The sequence below is a fragment of the Mastomys coucha genome, unplaced genomic scaffold (genome assembly GCF_008632895.1).
Source record: "Mastomys coucha isolate ucsf_1 unplaced genomic scaffold, UCSF_Mcou_1 pScaffold7, whole genome shotgun sequence".
NCBI classification, from domain to species: Eukaryota; Metazoa; Chordata; class Mammalia; order Rodentia; family Muridae; genus Mastomys; species Mastomys coucha.
This window is the reverse complement of record NW_022196913.1, coordinates 9191901-9208307: the sequence shown is the minus strand read 5'-3', so window position 1 is coordinate 9208307 and position 16407 is coordinate 9191901. Positions and strand designations below refer to the sequence as shown.

Sequence of the window (16407 nt, the reverse complement as noted above, 5' to 3'; positions counted from 1 at the left end):
CTCGAACTCAGAAATCCACCTGCCTCTGCCTCCCAAGTGCTGGGATTAAAGGCATGTGCCACTACGCCCGGCGATTTTGGACATCTTGTATTTAGAATTTCATACTGGTAGTAGTTGAATTTTCATATTAGAAATTGTTGCCTATTTTGTCCTATCACTGTGACTGCTCATTACATGTTTCTTCACGTAAAATCATACCACATCCTATAGTGAGTGAGTGAGCGTGGGGGAGGGGGGACTTTAGAGCCTTATTCTGTACCATATGTAAAATAGTTTATATAAGGGGTACATGTTTTGTCTTTTTTAAAGGCATTTCTCACCTCTATATTGCTACTAGCTATGATGCTACTAGCTATAATTCATATCTTTTGACATGAAGTCAAAAGTGGCCATTGATTTTGTTATTAAGAAAGGCCGGGCTGAGAGATGGCTCAGTGGTTAAGAGCACTGATTGCTCTTCAGTAGGTCCCGAGTTCAAATCCCAGCAACCACATGGTGGCTCACAACCATCCTTAATGTGATCTGATGCCCTCTTCTGGGGTGTCTGAAGACAGCAAGAGTGTACTTATAAATAGATAAATAAATAACCTCAAAAAAAAAAAAAGGCCATAGGGTGAGCAATACTATTCTTCAATCTTTTTTTACAGTCCAGTCTTTATCCCCCTCCCAGTCTACCCTCTGACTGTTCCTCGTCCCATACCTCCTCCCCTCCACCCCCCACCCTGTCTCCAAGAGGATGTCCTCATCCCCCCACAACCGCACCCCACCATACCTCCCCACTCCCCGTGGCCTCAAGTCTCTCGAGGGTTAGGTGCTTCTTCTCTCGATGAGGCCAGACCAAGCAGCCCTCTGCTTTATATGTGTCGGGGGATCTCATATCAGCTGGTGTATGCTGCCTGGTTAGTAGCTCATTGTCTGAGAGATCTCAGGCGTCCAGGCTAGTTGAGACTGCTGGTCTTCCTATGGGGTCACCCTCCTCCTCAGCTTCTTCTAGCTTTTCCCTAGTTCAGCCACAGGGGTCCTTGGCTTCTGTCCATTGGTTGGGTGTAAATATCTGCATCTGACTCTTTCAGCTGTTTGTTGGGCCTCTCAGAGGACAGTCATGCTATGCTCCTTGCCTGTAAGCACACCATAGCATTAGTAATAAGTATCAGGCCTAGGAGCCTCCCCTTGAGATGGATCCCAAGTTGGGCCAGTCACTGGACCTCCTTTCCCTCAGGCTCTTTTCCATTTTTGACCCTGAAGTTTTTTTAGACAGGAACAATTCTGGCTCAGAGTTTTTGACTGTGGGATGGCAACCCCAACCCTCTACTTGATGTCCTGTTTTTCTACTGGAGGTGGGCTCTACAAGTTTCCCCTCCCCACTGTAGGGTATTTCATCTAAGATCCTAAGAGTCCTCACCTCCCAGGTTTCTGGTACATTCTAGAGGGTCCCCAACCTCCTGCTTCCCAAGGCTGCCTGTTTCCATTCTTTCTGCTGGCCCCATGAAAGGGTTCTTTGAGTAGAAAAGGTAATTTAAAAAAAACAGAGCTTCAAAACATATTTTTAACTATATGAGTGTTTAGTTCTTTTTGTGATCTCCATGTGTAGGGAGCTTAGCTCTTTGAACAGTTTAAAAGCGTATCAGAGATTACATTCTTTTTGTTTGTTTGTTTTTTGTTTGTTTGTTTTTTCGAGACAAGGTTTCTCTGTGTAGCCTTGGCCATCCTGGAACTCACTCTGTAGACCAGGCTGGCCTCGAACTCAGAAATCCGCCTGCCTCTGCCCCCCAAAGTGCTGGGATTAAAGGCGTGCGCCACCACCGCCCAGCAGAGATTACATTCTAAGTATTAGTATCTGCTGCCATTTTTGGATTAAGCATAATGAAATAATACACAAATGAGAAATTGTTTCTGAGGCATCAGGATTAATTTTTTTAAGGTACCGGGAATGAGTATACTGATTTGGCAGCTTTTGAATTAACACTGTAAGCACCTCTTTTGATAAGTGACCTCTTGGAGCCATGGTAAGGAATTTGGTAATATTCCTAGGCACACATCTGAGCAGTTGAAGGTAGCTATATGTGGCTGGCATGAGAAAGCTAGTGATTTAACCAGTCTCAGTTGGTAAATGGCCTATGCATGCCATCTGCCTTTTGATATAGCTAATCTTTCTCTACCTACTGTCTTGTCAAATATCAAATATTATTTCCCTGTGACAAGTTCCATAAAGTAAAGCCAGCTGCTGGTGTCATGATGAAAGTAAAGAAAATCTGGAGATAGATAAAAGAAAATTGTGGTTCTTAGTCAAAAATAAAAAGCTAAGTCCAAGACTAATGTTCTAAGAAACCATTGCTGTGCCCTCAGTGTCTAAGAGTAGATTATCTTAGAGTGCTAGGTATATATTTATACCTTCTTAATTTTTATTGTGCTTTTTTAATATACAGGGACATTTTTCTGACCACAAAAACCTTAAAAAGTAGCCAACTATTTAATGTGTCACCAAGGCAATTTCTTTTCATGTATACACGACAATATATGAATCCCTTTGTACAATAGGATTGCATAGCTATCAGAATCTACTAACCAACCATTTCAGAGTAGCCATTGTATATATATGTATATCTGTACTAAACATTCTGTGTCAATTGACTTCTGTATGTCAGGAAGACCTGTGTTCGGTCTGGAGTGTAGGTAATTGGAGCTATAATTACAAAGTTGAAAGTTTCAGTTTGCTAATTCTGTGCATTTACCTTCCGAAAACATTATAGCTTCATAGTTTGCCATCGGCTGGTGATAAATACACACTCCTGCATTCTTATTTACTGTGTATTTTATGATTTTTTTTAGATTTTTCCCAACTTTGGCATAGGTACCCAAGCAAAAAATCAGTAAAGAAATCAAATTCTTAAAACCCACTTGGATCTGATCCAACAATAGCAGAATCCACGTTTTTCCTCAAATGCACAAAGAACATTTTTCAGGTACCCATGTGTTAGACTGGAAAACAAGCCTTAATAAACTTTACAAGACTGAAATAACACAGACTGGTTTCTTCTGGTCCTAGAAAAATAAAACAAGGAAGCAGTTAACAAGAGAAAAATAGAAAATTCATAAGTATATGAAAGAGTACACTTTTTAAAACACAGCAGTGCACATCACAGAGAAATGTAAAATGCTTGCAGGCACTAGAGTTGAGAGGGAAAGCACAGCGGAATGTGGTGGCACAGCCTGGCAGAGGCAGGAGAATTGCAAGTTTAAGGCCACCACCTAACTTCTTCACTTTAAGGGTCTAGGAAAAGAAAAGCAGTTTCCATGTAAAGCTAACAAAAGGAAGGGAAGGCGCAGAAAGGTAGGCAAAGGAATGGAGAGTGCGATTGAAAAGCCAGAGAAAAGCAGTGACCAAATTTCATCTCTTGAAAAAGTTTAACGGAACTGACAAACTTTTGTATAGCTTGAGCAAGAAAAAAGGAAGGCCCAAATGATGAAAACGATAAATATAGGAAAAGAATATTACTCCCCACTGTATAAAAGTAACACATTGTTAAAAGTAGCACCATGAAAGACTCCACCTAGACAAGCAACAGGGGCTTAGAGACATGCCAACCCACACAGCAATGAGAACAGCTGGATACGCCTGTGACCAGCAAATGGCTGAGCCAAGAAAGAGCCTAGAACAAGACAGTTTCACTGGTTAAATCATGCTCAATGTTTCAAAACTTACCATGTCCTCCAACTCTCCAGGAACAAAACAAGAAAAACAACCAAACAAAAAACAACTGAAAGCAAAAGGGACTGCTCTTAATTCACTCTGAAGCCAGAATCACCCTGACACCAAAGCTAAAGAAGGTACAAGAGAAACGATAAACCAGTATCTTCTAGCTATCACCCGCAGCATCTCAGCCAGAAGATGCTGCAGAGTGGATCCAGTAGCATGAATCCCACATCTTACTGAGCAATAGAAAGGATAACTAAGTGACATATACACACAGTAGAACATTATTCAAAACTAAAGATGAAGGCACTTAGGACACATGCTACAACTCAGGCAGACCTGGAAGACATTACCCTAAGGGAATCGCTAATGCTCCTGCTTGCAGTGGTGCTGTGTGTCCAGTTTTTAGCATCATGGATCACTGCATCAGACCTAGGACCTATAAAAGCTAAATTTTTCTGTTACAGAATCCTCCTATTCTCTAGCTCTGATTAACATGAAACAGAGGCCTCTTTATTTTGTGACCACTGTCATGCATTCACCCATATGTCTGTTTTACAAGATTCCTATTTCTAGCTTTTCAATATGGCTCGTCAAGCCCCTGACCAATTAGCTAAAGTGTTTGCTACTGCTCAGGAGCCTGTAAAAATCTGCTCTTGTGCCTCATCTTTCCCTCCCCCAACCCCCATTCCAAGGGATAAACAGCTGAGTATGTGCCTCATCGCTCTGTCTCCTGGAAATAAATATATATATTAACACACCTCTTAGGAAATTCTCTTAATGTATACAATATGGTAGTGGTCCATTTTCTGCTCACAGCAATGCGTGAAGCTAATCCATTTATCTTCTGTCAATTTGTTGTAGAGAATGACTGCCCTACCACCAATTACAGTTAAAGTATCAGTATACCAGGTAACATGGCGGTCTGGTTCATGAATTCATATCATTTACTGGTGTCCTGTACTCTTGCTCAAGCATGGTTCCAAGTGGCCCATTTCCATCATATCATAGATTGCTCTGATACTTGCCCCATCTTTAATTTCCCTCTGCCGGACACTGGGGCAGCTCTGATGTCATGACATTCTATTTGTAAGAGGGTGCTGAGTCCTTTGGTTCACCAGCACACCAGGAGCTGTTTTAATCAGCAGTTTTCTGTCATGGGAAGCATCAACCTTGCTCTGACATCCTAGGGCTCTGCATTCTGAAACTGTTCCTGACATTGCCAGAGGTATCACACGGCATTCTTATCTGCCATTAACGCATCAGACTGGATCAGTTGTGCAAAGCAGGTAGCTTAAACCATGGCCTGCTGCAGACATTTCTCTTGCTCAGAGTCCACTCAGACCTCAGGACGTACCTTTCGGGCGTCTCATTATTGGATCAAAGAACCCCAGATTCAACAGAATGCTCCCTTCAAAACCTGTCGAGCCCTGCCTACTGCTGTGTTCTAGTACTGGTGGATGCGGTTTAGGGCTGCCTGGCCTTCAAAGGACAGAGTCCAGAAAATCTCCAGCTCTTAGCTCTATTAAAACTTCCCCAGTGTAGTGCCCTCTGAATTTTCATGGCATGTATTTGATTTCCTAAGGCATCCAGAACACTTCCAGTTTACTAAGACTAACATAATGTTTTATGGACTATCGGGGTCATTGCAAAGTCTGTAGCAAGCAACAAGACAGTTAACAATCTCAGAACATGAAAGAGAATATGGACCGCTGTCCTTCCCTCAGAAACTGACTGCTTCTCGTGGTCATCCAATGAAGGTTCCAAGAACACAGACCAGATGAGTAGTCATAGACCAGATGCCCATGGATCTGACCCAGTGAGATTGAGCATTCTGTACAGTGGGCGGAGTAAGAAGCACCACATCCGTTTACCACAGCCCTACAAGAAGCTCTCATGAGTTGGGTGTGTGGAAGAGGCCACCATGCCCGCAGTCTGCTCCTTGCCTAATGGCTGTTCTCAGCGTCTGTCCCTCACATGCAGTACTGCTGCAGATCTCAGCATAAATGTAAGGATTCAGACGACAAGGATACTGAAGTGGGCTCTTGCCACCACGATTCAGAAAACGTTAAGAAGGATCTGCTGAATATTTTTTCAGGGCTTTTAAAGATTAATGGTAAAAATTAATTTTATTAATTAAAATTTAAAATGTAAATCAGTTCTTAAAAACCACAGTTTCCCCCTATTATTCATTTTTCAGCACTTTTTACAAAACTGCTACCTTGCCCTGCATTATCTCAGTCAGCCCTACAGTCCTCTCCACCATTGGAGCGCTGAGTGATTCAATTGCAGAAACCCTGTGCATCCTGTCTGTAAGGCCAGTCACAGTGTAGGAGACCGAGCCTGGGATCCCACCATGGAAGGAGCTCTCACTGACAGATGGCCTATCATGAGATGTGTTCTCCAGTCATAGGTGGACAGTGAAATGGGAGACGGAATATGGGTGTGTGTAATTAAGCCAGTTTCCACCCTAGACAGAGCCATTCTTGCTGGGACACATGGAAGAGCCATGTAAAATGCACCATGGAGTTGTTTGGTCAAGAAACTCTAAAGAGGGGAGCTTATTACCGGCCAGCTCCTGTGGGCTCTTAGTCAGAGATGCCCTCTGTGTCACCTGTTCCGCGTAGCCTAAGCACAAATTGCATGCAGCAGTATTTAATGAGCACAGTAGAAGGCAAGCGATACAGTGCAGGTGAGGCATGAAGCTGTGACGGAACAGGGGCTGAAATCAGAGTGAGGAGAGGGAAGAGTGCTGAAGACACAGCAGCTTGGGCAGGTTTAGGTTCAGAGAAAATGGGAGGAATCCAACATCCTAGTGCGTCAAAAGAGATGTGGGCTGGCAAGATGATGCAGGAGGTAAAGGCATTGGCTACACAAGCCAGACACCCAGAGTCTGATCTCCAGAACCCATAGTGGAAAGAGAACCAGGTCCTAAAGTCGTCCTCTGAATTATATCTGCACACATACATATCACACACACACAAAAAAAATAATAAAATATTTCAAGGCAGGAAATAATACACTGTACTGGAAATTGTTATTATCCTGTGTATTTGAGACAAAGTCACCACAAAAAGTGCCCATTTTATCTGCTATTTGTTTTCTTTACAAAGAACGAGATGCAAACATCATGTTTTGGACTCTTGTTCAATAGCACTTAATTGATCTCAGCTAAGCTCTTTTCTAAACCAAAGTGCTTACTAAAGCTTGAATACACACACTTTTTGAATCAGTGACTTTTTAAAAAACAAATCCACAAATCCATTACTCATCTCTTTCATACTGCATCTGCCCTTTTTTGTTAGTAGCTTGAAGTGCTGGTTTCCCAAAAGTTCCCATTTCTTTATTGGTGCTTCCTTTTTTAGTAACATTTTAAATGTCATTTATAACTTATCTATTTTAGTTAGATAAACAATACATGTTTGTGATTTTAACTCTAGAATTTTAAAAATAGAACAGTTCTGCATTTAGAAAAGGTTCTGAAGTATTTGTGATCTGTGGAATGTGTCTCATATACTACACAATATTTAAATATTTACTTTATTAACTAGATACATGAAGGTCAGAAGTGTAAATTTTAATTGTCATGTATGTGTTTCTTCAAATGAAAATTTTGTTTATGTAATCATCTATAATAGTAACCTAAACAAACATGATTACCATGTTGAGAAAAGCAGGTTGCCCCTGCATTTCACAGTATTTCCTGTAGAGGGCAGCAGAGAACTTAGTTGGTCTTCCACAGTCTTGAACCTGCTTGCTTACCTGATAAAAGAAAAATGGAAACAGTACCTACAGCAAAAAGTGGCGGTAACTTTCAAGGTTGAGTTTACTTCACATTAAATGTAGGTTGAGTTTTCGCCTTAAATGTGGAAAGGGTATAAGGATAGTCCCTTTTTGGTAGACAGAGGATACAATGTGACTTTTGTCTTACTCTCTTCTCCATCAGGCAGAACAAAGAATCTATAACTAAATCTGGGCCTTGGGAGCCAGTAGTTTTATCAGAAACTTGATTCTGTTTACCAAGCTATGTTATTTTTAAATAAGTGAAGGATAAGTTTTAATTCTCCACATCTTATTCCCCACACAATGGAAATTTAACTAGCTGATCACCTCCATGGTGCTGTCAGTCAAGAGCTGGGGAACGGCTTGTTGTTGAGAGCCTCATCAGATATGGCCACTGGTTGAAATAAGGCTTCTCCTAACGTTAAACAACTAGAATTATCCCTGTGCCTATCCTGTTACTGTACGTCACCTGAAGTCCCAGCCTTTGCCTGTGGTCTCCTCTGTAAGATATTGGCAATTATTAAATGACCATCAGCACAGACTCGGGAGGATTAGATTTGAAGCCTTAGTTCTACTGAATAATGCTTTCTAGGCACCATGTAGGTACCAGAACATATGCTAAGGGTTTTATGCCTGTTCTCTTATCTGAAAGATACACCACAGCAAAGTTAACATGGTCAACTCTTCCCAGGTACGGAGTCACCCGCACCTTTGGACAAGTTTCTTAAGTTCCCATCTTTTTCCATCTTTAAGTTGATGGCAGTGGTATTTTGTAGCATTATTGAATAAAGTCACACGCATGCACAGAGTTCTCCTGTTTTTCACCTCTCCCTTTCAGTTTCCCCTTGAGTAAACTGAAGAGCATGGGGTCAGTGGTCTGTGCCAGCTGAACATGACCATGTCCACATTGTGCCTTTGGGACGTTATCTGATTGTCTTGTTCGCAGTTAACCACAAACCTACACATTTAAAATGAAACTAAGAGTTTAGTGGTAGTCGGCCAAAGGTTTTTTGTTTTTCTTTGTTTGCTGTTGTTTTGATTTTAACTAGTCTTTTATGCTAGATCCAATTTGCTTCACATAGACTTTCTACTTGAGACATCAGCCTTTCCCTCTGGGGTCCCAGCTGAAAGAGGGAAATGAAAGCTATCCTTTCCCCTCCTTATCTTGGCCGTACTTCACAGACAGCTGAGTGGAAAAACAGTTTCGAGAAGACATTGGGTAAGAAACCAATGAGAATCCCTGGCAGCCTCTTTCCTAAGTCTGCTGCACTTCGTCCTCTCTTCCCTGCCTAGACTGGCCATGGTGTTGGCCTCACTTGGTTGGTTTTTAACTGAGGAAGCTAAATGGACCAGATGTCTCAGCGGGTCCTGGCCTACATTTTACTTGCATTATCTTGAAGACCTTAAGCAGACCTTTGATCTCACCTGAAAGTCCACAGTCTCCAGGCGCCTCCAAGTAAAGCTGTGTAGCAGCTGCTCATACAAAGACTCATCCAGCTTTAAAGCCAAACACATCACATGTCAACCAGGTGTGACCAACTGCAGGTGATTGACAGTATAGCAATCTCCACCACTCAGAAAGTTCAAAGTTCAAACAGCAAGACGCTTGTGGTAGCCTGAATGTGTTAGCACAGGCCTGAGGTCCAACACTCAGGAAGCAGACCCAGAGCCTGATCTGCATAGTGTGTTCCAGGCCAGCCATGAATCCACGGAGAGGCCCCACCCCCATCCCCACCCCTCAGAAAAACCACTTTGGTAGTCCTGGACGAGGTGGCACTAAGCTGTACACTAGTAAATCATGCTTTAGCCTCATCTCACTGTTTTCCACTGACCCTCCCCCTCCCAGGATTTACTTGTGTCCCTACTGACAGAACTGAGATGTTCAGTGAGGATCTGTAGAGCTTTCCCTTCCCTCTACCCCTTTCTTGCTTTCTCACCCTTTTGTTTGCAGAATTCTCTCTCCCCTGGTGATCATTCCTCCGGGGGTTTACCCCTGGTGGTCATTCCTCTGGGGTTTACCCCTTGGACTGTGTTTTCATTCAGATTTTTCCAAAGAAAATCCATGCAAATGTCCGACCATGTGGCTTCACTTGTGTGTTCTTGTTGCTTCAGATGCAGTGTTTGCAAAATCATTGTTGTACTTGTGAAACAGTCGCTCATGTGTTTAAAATCTTTAACATAGTGCATGTGCCCTTTCCTTTCCCACTGCCTCAGCCTTGGACAGAGAGCTCTTGGTCCTTATGCCTTGTGAGCCCCTTCCTTTCCCACTGCCTCAGCCTTGGACAGAGCTCTTATGCCTTGTGAGATTTGCCTGTTTTCCCAGTCACTTTTACCAGCCTTCAACACCTCCAGCCCCACATTAGCAACAGACCAGGCGTCTGCACTGTCCTTAGCCTGTGGCCCTGTAGGAATCTGTCTCCTCATCCTTGTGTTCTTACTCAATCCTCAGTGAAGCAATGTGGCATTGGAGGCCCACGGAATCGCCGCCTTTAGACTTTTCCCTGGGAGCTTTCCCACCCGTGTGTCAGGCAGGAGAGTTGCCCGAAGTGGCACTTGCTAGCTAGCTGCACAGCTTACTTGGAATTTGCGAAAGCGTTTATCCCTGCCTCCCATATAGCCTGCCCTTACACACCAGGATCTCAGCTACAAAGCCTACATTTTATCACCCAAGTATCTAGAATTGTGCCTTTTTCATACAGGGCTTTTTTTATGCTTGTAAATACTTACAGTAGCTTTGCAGTTTACCAGCATATCAGCATACTGTTAAGATGAGCCTACTATACAAAACAAATACGGGAGGAAGTCCGATTTTTCTCAGGTCCTAACTTGAAAAATAGTGCCTTTCCATAAAGAGAAGTTTTTGCAAAGTCAGCAACTTCCCAGGGGAAGGGTTACTTTCCCTGGGGGTGGGTGTGTTCTCCCCTTTTAAAATGCAAGGCTTTGTAAGCAGGTCTGTTGACCCTATTAAGACCACATCAAGATAAGTTTAGGGAAGGATCCGATCCGGCTGTGTGTTTTTATGGCATAAAAAGTCTCATACCAAGTTGTGAGTTGATAAATGTCTGGTGACCGGCAAACTGAGCCTGAAAAATTGAACTAGCCCTGTCTAGCTTTACCCAAAACCAGGCAGTCCAGCAGGAATAGAGTGAACCGAAGGCGCCTACTGTGGTTCCCTGTCAGTCCTTGAATTTAAAGGGGGGAAGGGGGCAGGAACGATTTTAGTTTTTCAGTGCACAAAGTAACAAATTTACTGTGGCATTTTCATATCTAGTTACCTGGGTAACTAGACTCTTCTTTACTACATAATTTTTTAGCCTAGAAGTCTTTGCTGCGTAATTTTTTAACCCATACTCAGTCCTTTCCAAGGCACTAATTTTAGAGAAAAGTTACTGCAGTAACTTAGCAGTAACTAAGTGCTAGAGAAGTAACTGAGGTAGGATCATCCGGCGTTCACTTGGCCTCCTGTGGACTTCAGCTCTTCCTGTGCGAGTTTCAGTGCCTTTTTTATTGGGAGGGACCCGCCTAGCTCTGGCAGCTCCCAGCTCTCGCGGAGCAGCCTAGGTGCGCCCCTTGGCTGGTATCGGGAGTCACGTGGGTCCTGGCCCCGCCCCGAACTCCTGAGGTTTGCGTGCGTGCTCGCTGCCTTAGCAGAAGCAGAGCTCCACCGCGAGCGGGAGGCATGGGCGCATGGCTGCCGGACCAGGCTGAGCACTCAGAAGAAAAGCCCGGCGCCTTGGCGGTATTGCCCCGCAGGGTTGACTCGAATGTGGACTAATCTGAAAGATTTGAAGGGACACTTGTAAAGCATGGTGGCGCATGATGAGATCGGAGGTCTCCTGCCCATTAAAAGGACGATCCGAGTCTTAGATGTTAATAACCAGCCCTTCAGGGAGCAAGAGGTAAGAGCAGACCAAAGGAATGTTTTCCAACTCCGCAGAACTTTTAAGATTTTAAAATTTCACTTTCAAACCTTTAATCGTATTACATCCTAAAATGTACAACTATTAAAAGCAAGGTGAAATGTGTTTAGGAACCTTGGTCTAAGTTTAAGCAATTGTTTTTATATAGCATAGCTAAATTGTGAAAAGTTACATACAAAGGAGATTTTAAACATATCTGAGTAAACATTTCTCATGTTCGATGTGGTTGTACTTTTTTTTTTTTCTAACTTGCATTACTAAGTCTTGGAGACTGTTTTAAGGAAGGAAGGAAGATAAAAATATTTTCCTCTCAGTGATCGTAAACAAGTAAAGTCCAACCTGGATGCGTGTTCATTTTTCGTCCCCGTGTAGTTAAGCCTGCCGTGCCTTTCTTTCTTCTGAAAGGGGATTTGAGCCCGGGGAACACTGACGCTCCGTCCGTATGACTTTCTAAAGTCTTTATGAACATTTATGAAAAAAATTTCATGCAATTTTTTGTAATCCTGGCAGTTGATTGATGCTGCAGTGTGTCCTGCTTCCTGATCACTTCCGTGGTAGGAATGGTTATGGGTTCAGCCTGCCAAATCTTTTGAAGATAGTGATTTTTTTTTTTTTTTCGGAAAATATTTGTGATTGTCCATTTTAAAAATGAGTTTAATCACATGCCTCAAGGAAGCTGTAATACATACATTGGGGTGCCATTGTCAGGAAGCGTGCCTTTATTTGGGGGTTGACACTGAATTTCGTTACTTTTTTGGGTTCCCTTTTTCTTACATTTTATAGAATGAATAAGCATTGTCTTTCTAGAGAATGCTTCCTCATGCAATTTTGTGAGTACAAAAACCCACGGTAGCTATGCTTCGGGCCAGCAGGGATGAGCCCTTTTGGTAGGCTGAGACATGGGCTCCTTTCCTGGCCCCTTTACTTGGAGCATTCAGATCACCAGGAACGGAGTCCCGGCTTCAGAACTACCAACACAGTCCTAATGACCTAATGAAAAAATACTTTGTGATCAAAACTCGTCTTTATCTTTTTATTCTTGTTTTTCTGCGTTTAAACTTGTTGCCAAGTGAGCGATTATGTTTGAGCAATCCAGGAGTAAAGTGGAGACACAGACTGACCTTTAAAGTATCCGGATTTGACTGACCCTAAAGTATGCCTTGTAATGATATCACTAGGGAAAAGTTACAAAAAGCTAAACTCGCCAAAGGGGCTCATCCGGGCTGCTGTGTATAAATAAGATACATCCCAGTAAAGCTTTAAAGTGGACCTAATTTTCTTACAGGTATTCTGGAAATACTTTAGGACACAGTTAGTGGAGGTGTGGTGAGCTGTGAAAATTGAGTTCTCAAAGCCCAGGTCAGGCAGATTTCCTAATGGGATGGATGCTCTGGCCAGCTGAACTAGATAGTCTGATTAAAGGTTAACCTAAGGAAACATCGTAGACTCCTGAGAGTGGCTTTGCCCCTTCCAAGTGAACCTTAGCCCTCATAAAAGGTTGCCTACAATAGAAGTTGCTTGGGGTTAGGCCTTGTTAGCATTCCATGTTTATTCTCCCAGATTTGCTGCTTGTCTTTAGGGGAGACTGAATGGTGTCAGTGTCTATGAATGCTTGTGTTCACTGTAACAACCTTCCAGCACGCTAAGGAAGTCACCGCCATTATATAATTAAGCCTGGCGGGGTAGGGTGGGGGTGGTCTGTGTCCTGGGGAGGGGGGAGTGTGGGCATGTACTTTCATCATGTCCAAATATCACTGCTGAGTCCTGTGTGGGAGAGATGCTTGTGGGTATAACAACAGTTCGTGTCCTTAGTAAAATCAGATAACTAAGTGGTTCTCTGGGACCTGTAGAAGGACTGCTTTTGCTTATAATTTACCTAGCTCAAATTGTAATCCATATTCCCAAAGATACAGATTTTGCCCCACCTTATTGCTGACTCGAGTGCCTAATCCATTTCACTTCTCCACCAAAAATAAAACAAAATAAAATTATGTATGATCTTTTCTTCAACTAGTGTCTGTATTCTGAAATTTCTTGATTGAAAGGCCATTTCCAGTGATGGGTTTTTACCTTTCATTAAAATTTTTCATTACTTGAAAGGGGGTTCCCAATGGTTGTTCCACCGTGTTTGCCATTTTTGCTTGTATATTTTGGTTTGGTTTGGTTTGGTTTGGTTTGGTTTACATTTTTGGGGGATTTTGGGGGTTGCCTCCCCCCCACACACTCAGATCATGCTGGGTAGCCCAGGCTAGGTCAGGCTGGCCTGGAACTATTGGCAGTCCTCTATTTAAACCTGCCAAGTACACACATTGTACTTCCTTACCAAACATTTTAGACTCGACAAACTGAACAGTGATATGTTTTGTAAAGAAGTGATATTGTAGTTATTTTTAAAGAACTGTGAATGTGTTTGGCCACCAAGTGCAGCCTGAAGAAATGCATACACCAATTTTATATTAGAGCCATACAGGTACTTTTAGATAGACACTTAGTGCCCTACGTCTAAACGTTCTAGTTCTCTAGTGAGAGGATGCCTGTCTGATGCTCACGGGGCCTGCTTAGTCCTTAGCACGGGATTAATCAGAATCATTTCTCTTTCATTTTAAACATAACATAGTTTTTAGTTACCAAGAATTTAGAAGTTTTAACTAATCTTAAAAAGCAAGAATTTGTCGATTTTATTTAATGCAGTAGTATCAAAATGTCCTCTTAGGTAAAGTGACTTTTACTTTCTAACTCACTGGGAGGTGCACCTTTCTAAAGACCTCCAAGTGCAAATTAAAGATTTGGTGATTTACTAGGAAGTGAAACTTGGATATTTGACCAGGGAAGAGGCACTAACCTCTGCTTCCACAGCACCAGAGAGTCAGGCAGCTGCTTTGCGTCTAGTTCATGTTGGCGTATCTTGCTTTGTGAGGTAATTCTATCTCCGTTCAAACAGAAGGCTCTTTGTGCTGTCTTTACTAAATGGAAAGGAATGCCTTGAGCTGGCCCTGCACACGCGTGTGTCACTCAGTCTACACAGATGTGTGCTGAAGGCACTCACACGTGCCTCCTCAGGCGGCACATACCATTTTACTGTGTATCTCTAGGGCTTCTTGTTCGGCTCATTGTAGTTTAGAGTTTAAATTCTGCTTCGAAGTTAGTTATTTGGAGGAGGGAGGGAGTGGTTTACAACTCTGTCTCTTAAAGCCTCCAAAGTTTGACTTCTCTTTGAAGTCCTTCAGTCATTGACCCTCCTTTCTGCTGCATGATGTGCACATTCAGGAGCTTAGGTGCTTCTTGGGCTTTTGGACTCATTCAAGCTTCTACCTAATTTTGTCCTTTCTTCCCACTTTGTTCTTAAATTATATGAGGGTTGTTTTTATTTGGTTTCCTTGCCCCTCTCTTTTAAAGTAATTTTGGTCTTGTGAGAATTTTTAGGGGGAAGCATGTTTTTTTGTTACTTTTTATTTAATGGTGATGTATTTTTGAGACATGTCTATATGTAGTAGTCCTGGCTGGCCTTTTGCCTTGAACTCAAAGAGATCTACCTGCCTCTGCCTCCCAAGTGTTGAGATTAAAGGTGTGCAGCTTCAAACGGAAACTAAGTATTTCCACATCTAGCTTGGGTGATCTTTAATATATTATTAAAGTACATATCCTTCCAAATTCTCACCATTTATTTCACATTTTATCACATGTGAGACTTGTTAAAAGCACTAAATGCAAACAGTGTATGCTCCTCTTGTAGAGTCACTTGATTTGGAGTTCTTTATTTCAGTAATTCTAAAGTCTTTGGACAACGTGTCCTATGTAGCTCATACTAGTTTTGTGAAGCTTTGAAATCAAGGATGCTAAGTGCTCATTTGCTATGCTGTTGCTATTTTAGAAGTTGTGCTGGTCCTTAGCCCTGACAAGTGAGGCCCTAGCTCTGCCATTGCAAGAGCTGGAGCCAGGATCCTAGGCCTGTCAGAGCCTAGGAGGCCTTTGAACCTCCCCTCTGCCTTGGCTTGAGCAGTTTTTGACCCATTTCAGTATTAGACATACTCAAAGGTTATTCTTCAACTAGCTAAGTTGCTAAGTTCAAGTAGCTAAGAGTGGAAATACACAATACTGGGACAGAGGTGAAACATTGGTTTTCTTAAGCTGTTGTTACTTGATGTTGTTCTAGTTTAGCGTCAAGAACAACAATCACTTTTTTAGTTCCCTGTCTCCCTATCTTATACAAACACTGTTTTGTAAGGAGTTTCATGTTGTCTGGGCTTGTATGAAATCATTACATCTCAACACATATTTATTATAATCTGGCTTTGTTTTCCCAGGAGCCAAGCAATAAAAGAGTTCGGCCTCTAGCTCGGGTCACATCCTTGGCAAACTTAATCTCTCCTGTAAGAAATGGAGCAGTCAGGCGCTTTGGTCAAACCATACAGGTAAGAAAAGAGGGAGGGAGGGGTGTATTAGGGCTTGTTTTATAGACGCCTAAGGCTTGTTTTCCTTTGCGCTGTACAAGCGTGTTTGCGTTGTTCTATGTGGTGTTTGCTTTGGAGTCTGCTGGTGGGGAGTACTTTCTAAAGTAGTGTTTGTATAAGCCCTGTTCATTTGGATCCTTTGGCCAAGGCTCCTCTTAGACCCTGTACATTCCCCACAACTGCTGTTAGGTTAAAACTTAAACGATTGCTTTAAATATTGAAAAATCCTTGGCCGGGCGGTGGTGGCACACGCCTTTAATCCCAGCACTTGGGAGGCAGAGGCAGGCGGATTTCTGAGTTCGAGGCCAGCCTGGTCTACAGAGTGAGTTCCAGGATAGCCAGGGCTACACAGAGAAACCCTGTCTTGAAAAAACCAAAAAAGAAAAAAGAAATCCTCAGAAATGTGTCTTAGTTTGTTACAATGCATTGTTTAAATGCAGGATAACTGTTAACTGCCTTCAAACCTCACCACCTCATTTGTTTGCCTCTATAGTCATTTACCCTTCGTGGTGACCACAGATCCCCAGCCTCTACCCAGAAGTCATTCAGCAGGTCCACC

At 42.6% G+C, this 16407-nt stretch overlaps 1 protein-coding gene across 1 annotated transcript in view; it reads left to right on the top strand.

The window, feature by feature from the left end:
• Window positions 1-16407, top strand: part of Net1 (neuroepithelial cell transforming 1) — a 39678-nt gene that overhangs the window by 11452 nt on the left and 11819 nt on the right. Inside the window, exons 4-5 of the mRNA XM_031359479.1 lie at window positions 15702-15809; window positions 16342-16407. Of these exons, the coding sequence (XP_031215339.1) occupies window positions 15702-15809; window positions 16342-16407 (174 nt within the window). The remainder of the gene's footprint in view (window positions 1-15701; window positions 15810-16341) is intronic.